This window comes from Anarrhichthys ocellatus, unplaced genomic scaffold (assembly GCF_004355925.1).
Source record: "Anarrhichthys ocellatus isolate YVR2014 unplaced genomic scaffold, GSC_Weel_1.0 scaffold75, whole genome shotgun sequence".
Taxonomy (NCBI): domain Eukaryota; kingdom Metazoa; phylum Chordata; class Actinopteri; order Perciformes; family Anarhichadidae; genus Anarrhichthys; species Anarrhichthys ocellatus.
In genome coordinates, this window is record NW_022280105.1 from 1,658,553 (window position 1) to 1,675,751 (window position 17,199).

The window sequence follows — 17,199 nt, forward strand, 5'->3', positions numbered from 1 at the left end:
TTTCCTTTAGTGATCCAGTAGTAGTGAGTTGCTAAGTCAATGATTGAGTACTGTCCTAACCCAGATGTAGAAGCCTCCTTAGGATGTAACAGAAGGCTGTTGGGGCCTATTCCTTTTGAAAGAGGAACAGACATTGGGGAAAGTCAAACACTTGAACACAAGTTGATCAAAGGCTCAGTAAGTCAGGGACAGACTTCATAGGGCCAGCCTCGCTCTGCTGTGGTCCAGCCAGAGAGCTCACTGTATGTAGAGTAAATGAAATGATAGCTTTACTAGATTTGTCTAACTCAGACTGCTTAAGCTTCATATCAGCGTCAGTCCATATGTTTTTCCTCACTTTCACTGGAAGCGTGTTCGGAAGAGGTCTGTTAAGGGCCATAATGAAATGATCTTCACATAATGTTTTAAGATGACTTTTAAAAAAGTGAATCATTTCAGAGAATAAACCCGTCGAGAGCATAAAAGGGTACATGTACAGATGCATCACCTAGGGCTGGGGAATGTATTAATATTATATCAATGTTGTGATATGAAAGTACATATTGTCTTTTGGATATTGTCATATTGTAATATGGCAAAAGTCCTCTCCTGGTTTTAAAAGCTGCATTACAGTGAAGTGATTTCACTTCTGAACATACCAGGCTGATCTAGCTGTTCTATTTGTATTTACCCACTTAGTCATTGTATCCAAATTACTATTGAATATTAATCAAAAATCTTATTGTGTAAATATATTGTGAAAGAGACAATAGTCAGCCAACAATATCGGCCCAAATCAATATGGAAGCATGTGGTCAAACATTTTGTAATGTATGATATCGTCCAGCCCGAGCATCATCAATTAAAGGACAAACCGTAGTAAATCAGTAAAGAACCATAACCAGTTCTGCTCCCACAGAGCACTGATGCGTATGAAAAATCGAGGCGTCAAAACGAGGACATATCTTTTGGAACAATGCTGTTCATCCCTGCAGTAGAGCTCAGCACACTGAGGAGCACTGGAGCTGTCCGAGGCTCGTAGTGGAGCATCATCTAACTAAGGCTTTGATGTGGGCTTTGACTTTCTTCTTTTTTTAAGAATATTTTATTTTTACAAGTATTTTAACAAAGCAAGAGAACATGCAGAGCATACAGAACGCAGTACATTAAACATTACAAAAAATGACATAACAAGTTAAGAAAAAGAAAATACACAAATAGATGAAATAAAATAAAGTAAATAAATAATTCCCCCCACCCAAACAAAAAAACAACAAAAAAAAGAAAAGGTTGGTACATAGAGTGACAGAGCACAAAGAGACTGCAATGACAGTGTATATTGTAACTCAGAGCTCTATAGTTACAGTCCTGTGGTACTGTTAGTGTTGTACCCATGTACTCCAAATAAGGCTGCCAGATTTTCAAAAATAAATGATATCTCTTTCTGAGACTATATGTAATCTTCTCAAGAGGAATACAACTGTTCATTTCCACAGACCATTTGTCCATGAGAGTGGGGGAATCAGACTTCCACGTCATTGCGATACATTTCCTGGCCACACATAAACAATTTCTGTAAGTTTAATTTGGAGCTTCGTTAAAGACCTGTTGAGAGTTGTGAAGTTTCCCAGTAAACAAAAGTCATACCAAAAGGACCTCACCTTTGTGCAAAGCCAGGTACAGTGTAGGAAGGAGCCGACCTCTACACCACATCTGAAACACATTTCTGACAATTCAGGTTTGGATCTATGTAGCTTCAGTGGGGTGAGGTACTGTGTGGGGTTTGACTTTTGACTTTTCTCCATCGATATGAGGTGAATGACATATAGACCACCACCACAAAAGCAGACTTGGGGTGTGGCCTAAACAAAGGGAGGAGCTAGACCATCTGCACGGTTACAATTGCAGAGCATTGGGGAGTCTTACATTTTAGCCAGTAACTTTAGAACCCATTGACTTCACATTAGAACTCTACAGATCAACCCACTGCAGTACCAGCTCAACGTCTCTGTGGATGAATTTCACAATTCTTGTGTTGAATTGATGTTCAACAAAAACATGTGGTGACGCTGGCTCTGATAAAGCTGAATAGCTGAGAATATAAAACATTTTAACATTTTATCTAGTGTTCTATAATTGTTTTGTATTATTATTGCTAATTATTACATCACAATCTTATACAGCGTGCTATGTTTTTATTATTTATACATATTGTATTTCTTATTTTATTTAACTTTTTTACCATAATGAATTTATTCAGTCATTTTATTTATTTATTTATTTATTGTTCTCAACTGAATTTGGTGTATATTCTCCCTTCTTGTTTGTATTGTCAGTCATGTGTAAAGCGCTTTGTTTGAAAGGTGCTCTATGAATGAACCTGATGGATTGATTGATTGACCTTGTGTCTCTGTGTGCCTCAGGTGATGGTGTTTGTCCACGCTCGTAATGCCACAGTGAGGACGGGCATGGCGCTGATCGAGATGGCAAAGAACCATGGAGAGACATGCTTCTTTCAACCAGACCAGGGTCCAGACTACGGCCAGTGTGAGAAGCAGGTAGGAGAGCTTTCAACAATCTCTCTTTAATCCCTTCATAACAGGCATGCAAACTTATCCCCTTTCCACAGAATTTATTTTGCTGTTTTTATATGAAATAGGTCACCTATGTGATTTTGCAGATTCAATGAGTTTTTGAAATTGGGATTAAGGGGGGTTCCATCAAACGCACCACAGTGTGTTTCAGAAGCAGCTCTCTGCTCCGCTCCACTGAGGTCAGCACAACAAGCCGATGGGCGTGATCGTCCTGCTAATGCTCATCCAGCTGCTGTGAACGTATAGCAGAGCGGGATGAAACCACCACAGCAGTAATGCACATGTACACTGACATACAGCCACGGTGGAACGCATTGAAGGGAAACTCTCCCAATCCCCTCCTTCTACTTTTTAATATTCTATGCATTTTGGTATTTTCAAATTCATAGCATAATAGAAGCTGTTCAGTTGTATTGCCTTCTGTTTACTTGTTTGTTCAGTGTTCATACAGTGCAATACACAAGTGTACACAGTATTCCTTGTTTTTATAATGAACATGATTTTCCAGAGTCAACAAATGCTGCTTCAGTGCCCAGCAGGGTGATGTGTCGTTCTTTGACACTTAAGGACTGGGCTATAGTAGAGATTGTTAGTGTGCAGTCACAAGCATTAAAATGAAAGTGAAAATGATGCTGGTTGCCAACACAAATAGCCTGTTAGCCTTGTTCCACCATCCACTTCAACACAACTGTCCTCTGTTAGCATGTAGCATGGGTTATAGCCAGACATCCAAGCTGCATCTCTAGAATAAACGTGTTGTCTCTTCAGAGATGAAGCTAGCTGCAGACGTGTTTACAGCTAGCTAGTGTTTTGAGGGTTAGCTTGCCGGCTACAGTAGATGGTCAACGAGCCCCAAAAGTCACTAGGTCACCAAGCTTCCTGTCCCACATATGTGCCGGTACATTTAGCTGTGACGCTTTTTAGCATTTTGGAATTCCATCGTTATGTTCCACTTACTGTGTCTCACCCAAACAAAACCAGAGGAAAAGTCACCGATGATTACAGCAGCAGAACTGAACATGTGGCCATTACTTTAGGTGTGAAATACAAACAATGCAAATCCTTTTCAAGGGAAAAACCTGGTTCTCCTGGACTTTTTATTTATTCAGACAGAGTGTGAGGGACTAACCTCTTTTCACTGCTACACATTTACACCGAGAGCTACACAGCTTCTGCTTGTGGGAGCTCTCAGTGGGAACTGGCAGCGCCCAAGAGAAGCCACATGACAACAGAAAAGAGGGCAGTGCATTTCCTGATTCACAGCTCATCATTACTGTCACTCCATACAACACAGTTGTGGTGCTGTGCTGCATGCATGAAAGCAGGACACTGATTGTGTGTTTCTGTGTGTGTGTAATTAATGGTCTCTGTGCTGGGACACTACACAGAGGTGGAGCTACATCCTCCCTCAGAGGATGGTCAGTCAGACTCCAACTCCCATATTTAAATATGCTGCAACAGAAGGCGGAGTGATAAATTTAGTAACCTTCTCCTTCGTTCCCTGGGGCCAGCCAAGATTGATGCGCCTCTAATCTCTCCTCTATTTAAATGGGATATGTATACAAATCAGATCACTTTTCATGCTTTCTAAAACTGGAAATAGAGACAAGAGATTACGCTATTGGACTAAAAATGGTGCGCCGCGGCCTGGTTAGTCTTTGAAACGGTACTTTAAAAGCAACTGTTTCCACCGTGTATGTCCATGAATGAATCTGGTTGTATATGCACTAACTGCATGGATTCACTCCTAGCCCCTCTGCCTGTGTGCCAACATAATGAGTATTATCCACTCCATTAGTCCGTCGTTGAGTGTTTGTCGGTCAGGCCTGCTCTGGCGAAGGAAGAGGCATCAGGCTGATTCCGCTCTAAGCCCACACAGATAATGCACTGCTTATTTGCACTCTGGAAATTGCCCCCGCATTAATATTTATAGGTGTTTTTTAATCTCCAATATGCATATGCAGTGAAATAAAGCACCTCTAAGGTCAGTCATATAATTTGGTGTTTATTTATCCAGCTTTGAAAGTCAGAAGTGATTCCACTATGTGTTTTTCTCTCCTAATGTTTTTTAATTGGCTTAATCTCGGGGGGTTGGAGAGGCTGTCAATCAAGCTTAGATATCTTAATGCACCACTCTAATCAATTCTTGTAAATACCATTTTTGGTGAATAATAAATACATTCGGAAAGGGCATTTTATACAACAGTCCTCCAGTCCTGCCTTTTGATCAACACTTGGTATTGAAATGGTGTATCATAAAGAAAGCTGTGTGTGGCTGTTACAGGTGAACAGTTCAAAATGAGGCTTTGACGTGCCCCTATTTCTTGGGTTGTCATATACCGGTATCACCAGCTGCATTGTTCAGCATTAACCCTGAGTTGGTCCCATGCAGTAAGTTGACTTATTATGGCCGGCTATAATATCTTTTAAATGATACTGAGAGGGCCTGCTCATTAAAGACATTTGTGCACAGTGCATGTCCAACTCATTAGAATGAGCACATTTATTTGGGAAGAAGCATAATGCCGGCCAGATTTAGTTTTTACAAACATAATCAGGAAATGCTGTTGTGAAGTGAAACGTTTGCAGGGATTGTAGTGTGTGAAGACTGAGAATGAGTGGTAGCACATTACACTGCTTCCCGAGTGTAGTTGGTGTTTAGAAGTGAGTGTTGATTTGCACATGCACATGTTAAGTGTTTGCCTCATGCTTGAAGAGGCAAGTATTTGAATTACCAATAACTAAGATCTTAAAAAAACAAAAAAGGTGACCTGTGTCAACACGGTTGCAACTAACTACTATATTCATTATTGATTCATCTGCCAAATCATTGCTGGATCAATCCTCACAACTAGTGAGTGGAACTAGTGACTGTCATTTTAGAAGTCACAATTACCCATCCTCCTGCTGCATCAGCACCACGGACAGCGCCATGGATTCATCGACACACAGCACAATGAGAGCCTCTTCTGGGACGCTCGTGCAACGCATTGTGGCGCATCAGGCAGACTAGACTAACACATTCAACTAAACAACCCCTCTGCTACTGGGGGACAAGGACATCTCATCCCCATTCATCACCCACTGGCTGTACACTGTTTGTCTTTCAGTTGTGGTTGGTCATTGGGTGGGAAATTCAGCTGTTGTTGGTATTAAAGAGGTATTAAAGCAGCTATGATATGAATCAGAAGGAACATGGATTTGATTCTACAAATGTTTATGATGTAGATGTAAAGAAGTAGCAAAATAACTGATGGTGTGAAGCATGTCATATTACCCCAACCTCTGCCTACAGCTCTCTCCAGAGAGTATTGTATTCAAGAGACCATTTGACTTTCATTTGCTCCAACTCCGACAATCCAGCCTCTACCTCCACACACACACACACACACACACACACACACCCCGTCTCCCTCGCGTTTGAATACCCAGAGATGGAACCATGTGACCGGTTCGAGAGGAGCTCTACTGTGGAGGTTAAGAGACACCTTGTGGTCCCATGAGTCCATTACACAGATGACGTTACAGGCCTGTCGTAGCTTATCGAGGGCTATGGAGCAGCTTCAGCACTACAGTATGCTTTCTATGGTGGGCATTCATGGCATGTGGAATGAAAGATGTGTCTGTTGAAGGGTATAACTTAAGAAGGAGTTTTGGGAAGTGATGCTGTCGAGATGTACTGACACACCCTCATCTTTTCTCTTTAAACTCTCCATCTCTGTGGTCGTCAGATGTGCAGCTTTCATGTCTTTCTGTTTGACAAGACACAGCGATGCCTGTGAGTGCCAGGCCTCCAGGGACTCCACAGCAGCACCAGCAGAGGCTCATTAATGTCTGTGTTTGCTTTCATTGGTGCTATTTTTACAAGTCTAGTCCACCACCAGTCCTTTCATTGTGTCAGATCCATGACAACCTGTCACCGTGCCAAACCAGCCCCCGGTACACTGATCTACAACAATGAGCTGCAACGCAAAGGCTGCTGGAAAATAGGAATGACACAGTGGAGTGACGAACACACATATCATAGAAATGGCCTTAAATAGAAACACGGCTCAGTAAAGTAGTGGGACAGTGTAAAGAAACCAGAGGACGTCTCCATCCAGTCTGACTATTCTGATACACCGTGTATAGCATCTCCATTTACCTTTTGAATTACTTCTTCATCAGCATAACGGCTGACTTTTTTTTGTCCAAACAAAAGGACAAACATGAAATGTAAAGGAACACATTTTTGGGGTACTTGCCATGCATGAAAACTCACCAAATTTTGGACACTTGTCAGGTCTGGTGAAAATTTTCATCTGAAGAAGGATGCATCCTTCTGTGTAAAAAAAATGGCTCTCTAGCGCCCCCTACAAATCGGCCCGGCGACGCCCCTCGGCCAGTATGTCCGATTTACTTGAAATTCGACACACATGTCCCAATCCGCAAGATCTAAAAAAAAAGCCTCTCAGACCCCTGAGCTCCGCCTACTTAGATTTTCAGCCATATTGAATTTAGTGTAAAACACATTTTTGCGAACTCCTCCTACATGCTTGGTCCGATTACTACCAAATCTGCTGTGGATCATTACCAGATCTACATCATCAAAAGTTATCAAAAGCTTTTTGATATCTCTTTTCGTTTACAAGATATGGACCAATAAACGTCTTAGGGGTGTGGCTTAATATCAATACACATAACCTCTCAACCGTTTGTCCTAAAATTACAATATTTGCAGCTTATGTGCACATCGCATGCTGTAACATACTCTGAGAATTGTTTTGCATTCAACCACTAGGGGGCGCTACAGTAAACCCACGAAGTTGTGCTTTTTGTCACTTTTTGCAGATTTCAGCCTTCATATTTTAACGAACTCCTCCTACAGATTTTAAGCGATCAACTTCTACTTTGGTCAGGATGCTCTTAAGACCTTTGTGATTAAAAGTTATCAAAATCGCGCGCTTTCATCGAAGAACCTTGACGTGGCGTGGCGGCAATTTTGCCTCATTGTTTTTGAAAAAATAAGTTCTTATAAGTTATAACTCCAAGGTACATTATCCAATCCGCACAAAACTTCTTATGCATGATGCTACTTCAAGCCTAAACATACTTCAATTGAAAATAATTCAATAACTCATAGCGCCGCCTACTGGCTAAAGGAAATGTCATATTCTATACTTTTATTTATACCTCCTAGCCAGGTGACCTGATGAGTCTCAAATTTGGTACGGATAGCCTTAAGACATTGATGATGCATCATCATGAATATTGTGCGTTTTCGTTGAAGGCTGTTGCCGTGGCGACCCATCGTTCGCCATGAAAAAGGAAGCTGATGGTTTAGTGGGTTGGCATGCTCAAAAACTCATGGAACTTTGTACATGTGTCAAAGGTCATATGAAGACATAGTTTATATGATTTTTTGGCTTGGCCATTTTAAATTGCCTCTATAGCGCCCCCTACAATATTTCAAAACAGCAGCCCCAGCGCTACATTTTAGCTACATGTATGAAACTCAGTAGGCAGATGTATCCTATGGAGACTTAAATATAAGTCTCTTGGGACCATGCTCTAAACCCTACCGGAAGTCGATAATTTTGATATTTGTGTCATTTTTCAATAGATTTTGGCCTATTTCTAGTCGCTATACTTTAACAAACTCCTCCTAGGGACTTCATCAGATCCACTTTAAATTTTGTCAGTACCATGTCAAGACCGTTGTGATTAAAAGTTATCAAAAGCTTTACGTTTGACGGAATCGTTTAGCCGTAGCGGGCGGCTACTTTACGTGATTCCTCATGAAAAAAGCTGATGTAACTCAGCTGGACTTGTTCCAAACGGTCCCAAACTTCACATGCTTGATAACACATGGCCTGAGGATGTCTACAAGCCAATTTCCACAAATACTCACAGCGCCACCTGCTGGCGAAAGAAAATCTGCGTTTTGTGTTAAACACCTCAGATTTACATGAATTTTACAGAATGTGGTTTACATTTGACACAGAGCTACATGATGCATGTTTCACGCGTTCTGTAGCGCCAGGCAGCGGATACAGGAAGCATCAGACTATTTGCAAAGCATCATTTCCGGCATCAGGCGGTCCACGCGGGATTAAAAACGTCTCGCTCGCGGACGAGCCGTCCGACGGTCGCGGACATTCTCGGACGCGCAGGCCGGAGTCCCGCCGGCACCCCCGACGTGCTGCAGATTGTGAGGGCCCGTTCATCGCTGCTCGCAGCTTTAATTTTGTATCTATAATTCCTGAATATCTTTATATTAGCACAGTAAAACCATAATATCCCCTGTCCTGTTTCACATAAACAAGATAAACAACTCTTTAGGCACATACGTTAAGTCCAAGTCAATAAAAACCTTAAAAGCATCACTAAATATTAATTCCATTTCAGATTTTATTAAATACAGGCATTCATAGATATCAACAATTTCAGGCTGAAGAGATGCAACTATAATAGTCGTGCACATCCAGATAGCAGAGGGATAGAAGAAGTGTGAGAGAGCGTTAGGACACTGACCTCAGCGGTAGTAGGTCGCCCAGAGTGTGGAACAGCAACATCTTGTAGACTTTGAGAGATACTTGTGGCTCTTCTTTACATTTAGAATGCACAATACAGCAGCAGAGAGCACTTTATTATGCCTTTCATTGTATGTCAGAGATATGCAAAATGTGGCACTTAATGCAAAACTACGATTAAGCTCATTTACTACTGCAGTAGAACAATACCTCACTATATTGTAAAACAAAAAGCATACTTGTGTGAAATGATGCATTGCTGACAATGTTTTACAGCAGCTTTAGTGAATCTCTACCTGAGATGGAGCTGAAACAGAATGGAATGTTTAGAGGTAGAGGCGGATCGTGATGGAGAAGTGGAGTAGAGTGGATGTGAGTGGAAGCTCATCCTCCCACTCTCTCCTGCCTATCCAGCACTAACAGCAGCCTCTCTGAGCACCAAACATTATGACCGTCAAGGGCCACTAAATGAAATCAACAATTAGCCATACTGCCTCCGTTTAACAGAGTAAATGAGTGGTTCAGTGTTGGTGGGGGAGACAGAAGCCTCCTCTTCACCACAGAGCTCTGGTATTTCTTTGCCTCATTTTGGTGCAATTTTACACTTTGGAATCTGGGCTTTGAAGCTGTAGTGTGCTGCATGGTAATACCGATGCTTCCACATTTCTAAAAATGCTTGTGCGTCTGCTGAACACTATTTCTGAAAGGATCAGGGAGGAGAAATGTAAAAGCAGTTAGTTCCTTCTACCTCTATTTAACGGCGCTGAGAATGTTTTACGGCCTCTTGAATAGTTTATTTTGGCTCTGGTGTTGGGTGATCTTTACATAGTTACAGCAGCGACAGACGGTGAGTGGAGCTGGCAGCCGGCTGTCTGTGGACAGAGTGAGCTCCGCAGCAGGAGCAGCAGCGAGTGGCAGGGCCTAATGGGACCTGATCAGGAGCTTAGGTCATTGCCATCTCAAATGCAGCCATGGCACAGCAGACATCAGCGCTACCTCACCTTAGATTAGAGGCTGGAAGCACGGCTGTAACACACTCTGACACCTCAAAGCAAAGCCTCAGCCGTAGCATTTCAATTACCTACCTTCCCTGGCTCCTGTGGATCTCAACCTGGCCCTGAGGAGTCCCACCAGGCCCCAGTTTGCCCTGGTGTTAAGGACGAAAATGGCTTTAGACAGCAAAGTAGGATTGTTTTTTGTTCCATTGTATTTTTGATGGGATTACCATCTGAATATATCGCTGCACTAAGCATGGAAGTGGAAATGGAAGGGTACCAGCATAACAAATGCACTGCCACACAATGTTTGGGTCAAGGGGGATATAGATTTGTGTAGAAGGTGCCAAAGAATCTACATGTGTGAACTCTTAAAGGTCGTACGTTGTGTCGTCTGACCTCTACACACCTGGTCTGAATGTGGAAGTTAAGGCATGAAAGAGGGAGAGTGGAGAGATGCAATGAGTCATACATGCATTTATACATCCTCAAAGGCAGTCATTCATTCAAACCAATTCAGCCTGAACTAAAGGTGCAGCTGGTGAAATCAGTCGGGCAGCGTGCTTCAAGCTTTGTCCCATCAAACAAAAATGTCTGTCACCATGGGTGGGACGCCAGTGAGGGATCATGCCCTTGAGTTAGCACTTAGTCTCATACATGTTGGTCTGAGCAGAGGGTCTGATTCTGTCCTCCTCAGGCCAGCAGTGGGAGTCAGTAATGTAGGGGGAATTGGTCAATTTGAGGGAGAAATGGTGTGTGCCTTTTTCTAAAAAAGGTTTCAGTCTCGGGTGAAGTAAAGCCATGTCTACATGTAAACAGGTATTTGTGAAAGTGGATTTGTCTCTTGGTTTTGCCCTGGTGCACATGCACACAGAGGTTTACATTTAGGTCTGCTTACTGTGTCTTCATGTGGACGTCTGAAACACGATGACATCATCTACTCAATTCACATATGCCCGGTACTGCTTTGTGTTCTAGTGTAAACGGAAACAACAGCGATGGCACTTGTTTAGTAAGGTATCACTAAGCAGCCTCGCCGTCTTACCACACACGAGTCACATTTCAGGTTTTACCACAGCACCTGTGTACCAGAGAGACGTTAAATAAATAGGTTTCAAATATGTATGAATAAAGAAATAATTGGCTCCTAAGATATGTTTGGTATCTTCTCTGGTATTTGAGGTATTGTTGACTTAGCCTTTATGGCCATCTACAGGCTTGGTGAGTTGTTTTTGCATTGTAGTGTGGGTGGACGTGGCTCACTGGGTTAAGAGGGTTGTCTGGTAACTGCAATGTCGACAGTTTGATCCTTGGCTGGGACGTGTCATGTGTCGAAGTGTCTCTGAGCAAGACACTGAACCCCTAGCGGCTCCCCGGGCAGCAGCCCACTGTTCCCTATGTACAGGGATGGGTCAACTGCAGACTTACCGGGATAAATATGGTATAATAAAATTAAAAAATGTTTTTAAATAAAACAAAGGTACTGGGGACAGAATTTATTTTTTAAACGGGCGGGGGGGGAAAATGTCATGCGGCCATGCATCCAGCAGAAATGACTCTGCCTTCCTGCCCGCGCTGCAGTGACACTGATAACACACATCTGTCCATATCGCTCCGTTAGCTACTACGATCCACAAACAGTGAAGTAGAGTTCTATATGAGCGCCGTGGCTTGTTAGTCTGATGATTATGCAAACACCTCTGAGTGCAGGATGAGTCATCAGACATTCAAAAACGTTTTACAGAGAAGAAAATACATTCATGAGCATTTTGTTCTATATTTGACATATAACAAGAGATGAACCAACAATTAAGACAGGGAAACAGGATTGAAACTGGGAAAATGTATTTTCCGTTATACTGGGACTTACAGTCAGGACCAGAAGTATTTGGACTGTGACACAATTTTTATAATTTTGCCTCTTTACACAACTCCAGTGGATTTGAAACTAATCAGTCAATATGTGGTTGAAGTGAAGACTTTCAGCTTTAATTCAATGGATAAAACAAAAATATTACAACGGTTATGGAATTATGGCCATTTTTATACAGTCCCCCACATTTTCAGAGGCTCAAAAGTAATTGGACAATTGTCTGACAAATGGTTTCATGGCCAGATGTGGTGGGTTCTGTCTCTATTTCATGACAAATGATGCCGATAATCTCCGCGAATCGCCACCTTAACGTGGTGGAGGAGTTTGAGTGGCTCAGTGATCCTGGGAGCTACAGTCTGTTGTCCGGGGCATTAGCCCCTGGTAGGGTCTCCCAAGGCAAACAGGTCTCGGGGGAGAGCCCAGACTAAGAACGGTTCAAACGACCATAATGATAAGCAGCCCACAGACTTTAGCCACCTCGCCCGGACCAGGGAAACCGGGGCACCCTCCTGGAGCCAGACCCAGGAGGGGAGCTCGTCGGCGAGCGTCTGGTGGCCGGGCCTTCGCCCATGGGGCCCGGTCGGGCTCAGCCCGAATAAACAGCATGGAGCAGCCACCCTGTGGACCCACCACCCGCAGGGACAAGCATCGGGGTCGGGTGCAATGCAGACTGGGCGGCGGGTCAGGCGGGAGGCCTGGGCGAGCCGATCGCCGGCGGCATAGACTAGCTCTAGGGACGTGGAACGTCACCTCGCTAGCGGGGAAAGAGCCAGAGCTGGTGCAGGAGGTGGAGCGATACCAGCTAGATATAGTTGGACTCACCTCCACACACAGCGCTGGCTCTGGAACCAAGCTCCTGTAGAGAGGTTGGACTTTGTCCTTTTCCGGAGTTGCCCAGGGTGAGATGCGCCGGGCGGGAGTGGGGATACTCACGAGCCCCCGGCTGAGCGCCGCTGTGTTGGAGTTCTCCCCGGAGAACGAGAGGGTCGCCTCTATGCGCCTACGGGTTGCGGGGAGCAAGGCTCTGACTGTTGTTTGTGCTTACGCACTAAACAGCAGTTCAGAGTATCTGGCCTTCTTGGAGTCGGTGGGAGGGGTCCTGGAAAGGGCACCACCTACCGACTCCATAGTTCTCCTGGGGGACTTCAATGCTCACGTGGGCAATGATGGAGAAACCTGGCGGGGGGTGATTGGGAGGAATGGCTTGCCCGATCTGAACGCGACTGGTGTCTCGTTATTGGACTTCTGTGCTTGCCACGGTTTGGCCATAACGAACACCATGTTCATCAACATAAGGTGGCTCATAAGTGTACCTGGTACCAGAACACCTTAGGACGGAGATCAATGATCGACTTTGTAATCGTATCATTTGATTTGCGGCCGTATGTCTTGGACACTCGGGTGAAGAGAGGAGCAGAGCTGTCAACTGATCACCACCTGGTGGTGAGTTGGATCAGATGGCAGGGGAACCGGTTGGAAAGACCCGGCAAGCCCAAATGTGTAGTGAGGGTGAACTGGGAATGTCTGGCGGGGGACCCTGTCCGGGAGGTCTTCAACTCCCACCTCCGGAAGAACTTCTCTCACATCCCGAGGGAGGTTGGGGACATGGAATCCGAATGGACCATGTTCAAAGCCTCTATTGTGGACGCGGCCACTAGGAGCTGTGGCCGGAAGGTCATCGGTGCCTGTTGTGGCGGCAACCCGAGAACCCGGTGGTGGACACCGGAGGTGAGGGAAGCCGTCAAGCTGAAGAAGGAGACCTTCAATGCCTGGTTGGCCCAGGGGTCTCCCGAAGCAGCTGACAGGTACCGGCAGGCCAGAAGGGCTGCAGCTGCGGTGGTCGCGAATGCTAAAACCCGGGCATGGGAGGAGTTCGGGGAGGCCATGGAGAAGGACTTTCGGTTGGCCTCAAGGAGGTTCTGGCAAACCATCCGACGGCTCAGGAAGGGAAAGCAGGGCTTACCCCAGGCTGTTCTCAGCAGGGGGGGGAACTGCTAACCCGGACAGGGGACATCGTCGGGCGGTGGAAAGAGCACTTTGAGGAACTCCTAAACCCGACCAACATGTCCTCTGCAGAGGAGGCAGCGCCTGAAGATCTAGGGGGAGGCTCACCCATGTCCCTGGCAGAGGCCGCTGAGGTAGTCAAAAAGCTCCTTGGTGGCAAGGCGCCGGGGGTGGATGAGATCCGCCCTGAGATGCTGAAAGCGCTGGACATAGTTGGGCTGTCCTGGCTGACACTCCTCTTCAATGTCGCATGGGGGTCGGGATCAGTGCCCATGGACTGGCAGACCAGGGTGGTGGTTCCCATTTTCAAAAAGGCGGACCAGAGAGTGTGCTCGAATTACCGGGGTATCACACTACTCAGCCTCCCGGGGAAGGTCTGTTTGTCGAACCTCAGATACAAGAGGAGCAATGCGGATTCCGTCCCGGCCGTGGAACAGTGGACCAGCTCTTTACCCTCGCAAGACTACTGGAGGGGTTCTGGGAGTTTGCCCAACCAGTCTACATGTGCTTTGTGGACTTGGAGAAGGCTTTCGACCGGGTCCCTCGTGGGTTCTTGTGGGGGGTGCTGCGGGAGTATGGGGTGCCGGACCCATTACAACGGGCGATCCGGTCTCTGTACGACTGCAGTAGGAGCTGTGTCCGCATTCTCGGCAATAAGTCAGACACGTTCCCGGTGGGTGTTGGCCTCCGCCAGGGCTGCACTTTGTCTCCGGTCCTGTTCGTGACTTTCATGGACAGGATATCTAGGCGCAGCCTGGGGGTGGAGAACGTCAGGTTCGGGGGCCTCGGGATCGCCTCTCTGCTGTTTGCAGATGATGTGGTCCTGTTAGCCTACTTGGATCGTGACCTCCAGCATTCACTGGGGCGGTTTGCAGCCGAGTGTGAAGCGGCGGGAATGAGAGTTAGCACCTCCAAATCTGAGGCCATGGTGCTCTGCTGGAAACCGGTGGATTGCTCCCTCCAGGTGGGGACGGAGTGCCTACCTCAAGCGAAGGAGTTCAAGTATCTTGGGGTCTTGTTCACGAGTGAGGGTAAGATGGAGCGGGAGATCGACAGACGGATCGGTGCAGCTGCAGCAGTAAAGCAGGCGCTGCACCGGACCGTCTTGGTGAAGAGGGAGCTGAGCCGGAAGGCAAAGCTCTCAATTTACCACTCGGTCTACGTTCCTACCCTCACCTATGGTCACGAACTCTGGGTCGTGACCGAAAGGACAAGGTCGCGGTTACAAGCGGCCGAAATGAGCTTCCTCCGTAGGGTGGCCGTGCTCAGCCTTAGAGATAGGGTAAGGAGCTCGGTCATCAGGAGGGAGCTTGGAGTCGAGCCACTACTCCTTCGCGTCGAAAGGAGTCAGCTGAGGTGGTTCGTGCATCTAATTAGGATGCCTCCTGGACGCCTCCCACTGGAGGTTTTCCAGGCACGTCCAACTGGGAAGAGACCCCGGGGAAGACCCAGAACACGCTGGAGGGATTACATCTCCCAGCTGGCCTGGGAACGCCTCGGGATCCCCCAGAATGAGCTGGAACATGTTGCCGGTGAGAGGGAAGTCTGGGTCAGCCTGCTTGGCCTGTTGCCACCACGACCCGACCCCGGATAAGCGGAGGAAAATGGATGGATGGATGATGCCGATAATAGGATTCAAAATGTTAAATTAGTATTTGGTAGCTGGTCCTCTCAGCTTCCAAATGCGGACCAAAAAGGTGTCGATGCAAGTGAAGAAGGCCATTATTAGGTTATAAACACTAAACAAACCTATCAGTCAGATAGCAGAAACATTAGGATTGACCAAATAAACTGTTTGGTACATTCTTAAAAAGAAGGAATTCACTGGCAAGCTCACCAACACCAAAAAGCCCAGAAGACCACGGAAGTGGATGATCGCAGAATTCTTACCTTGGTGAAGAAAAACCCTTCATAACATCTACTGAAGTCAAGAACACTGGAGGAGGTAGGCGCATCATTGTTAAAGTCAAGCAAGCAGTGGCGGGCCGTGCATTTTATACCTGGGCCTTCACTGCTGAACCATCTCATTATGACGCCACAGCTACGGTTATTATTTGTTTCGTGTAGAAATGAAGCTCAACACCTACAAATACACTAACTGCAGAGTGCAGATACATGAATACGCCGAGAGTGCGTCTCCTCTCTTCTCTGACTGCAGCTGGGACTGCTGCGTGAGAGAGTAGCCGCCTGTGAGTGCTTTGTGGCGGCTCACGGCAGCACCGCTGCTCGTTCACCACAGTGCAGAACGTACGTGCTTTCACGTCAGAGTCACAACACCAGAAAAGTTTCCAACACCAGAACAAGTCAATCGATTTGTCACTAGTAGCTTTTGACAAAAAAAGTCTCCATGAGGGTTTGGAAAGTATCCAGATTTAGTGAGAGAGTCGCCAAGTTGGCAACTCTGGCACCGGCTAAATATGTCCCCAGAGCAACATAGGACGTAACAATAGTTCCTATCACATATAAAACCAAACAAAAATCCATCTTCATAAAAACAAGTTGTACAAATAATAATATATAAACGAGCATATTAAAGCTACTGCAGATGTAAAAAGAAACGCATTTAACTTACCAGAGCTGCTGTTCACTATTTAAAGACAAAGTGCATCCTCCTTTCTTTGTTGATAAAGAGTTTAATCTCACGGTTGTTCAGTACATCCGTGTGTTTTAGAGACACAGAGGTGAAATCTGATTGGATAAAAGCTCTACTTAAAACAAGCTGCACTGGAAGCAGAGCAACTGAGGAAGACAGGAGCTGTGCAATGAGAAGATAAGATAATGGGGAAAATATTTGTATAAATTATAATACATGTAGTGTATTTAAGAACAATGATTAAATTATAAAATAGCTATAACTTTGTGTTTCTGTCAGGGCCAGCAGAGAAGGCCTTGCAGGCCCTGACGGCCCACCACTGCAATCAAGTAACCTTCATGAATCTAAATACAGAGGGTTTACAACAAGGTGCAAACCACTGGTTACACTGAAAAACAGGAAGACCTGATTAGACTTTAACAGAAAACATCTTACAAAGACTGACCAGTTTGGGAACAAGATTCTTTGGACAGATGAAACCAAGATGAAATTGTACCAGAATGATGGAGGAGAAAAGTGTGGAGAAGGAAAGGAACGGCTCATGATCCAAACAAACCACATCATCTGTCTAACATGGTGGAGGCAGTGCTTTGGATGGGCATGTCTGGCTGCCAGTGGAACTGGGTCACTGGTGTTCATTGGTGATGTC

At 45.4% G+C, this 17,199-nt stretch overlaps 1 protein-coding gene across 1 annotated transcript in view; it reads left to right on the plus strand.

The window, feature by feature from the left end:
- Positions 1-17,199, plus strand: part of ascc3 (activating signal cointegrator 1 complex subunit 3) — a 207,946-nt gene that overhangs the window by 120,310 nt on the left and 70,437 nt on the right. The window contains exon 13 of the mRNA XM_031873831.1: positions 2,403-2,537. Coding sequence (XP_031729691.1) covers positions 2,403-2,537 — 135 coding nt within the window. The remainder of the gene's footprint in view (positions 1-2,402; positions 2,538-17,199) is intronic.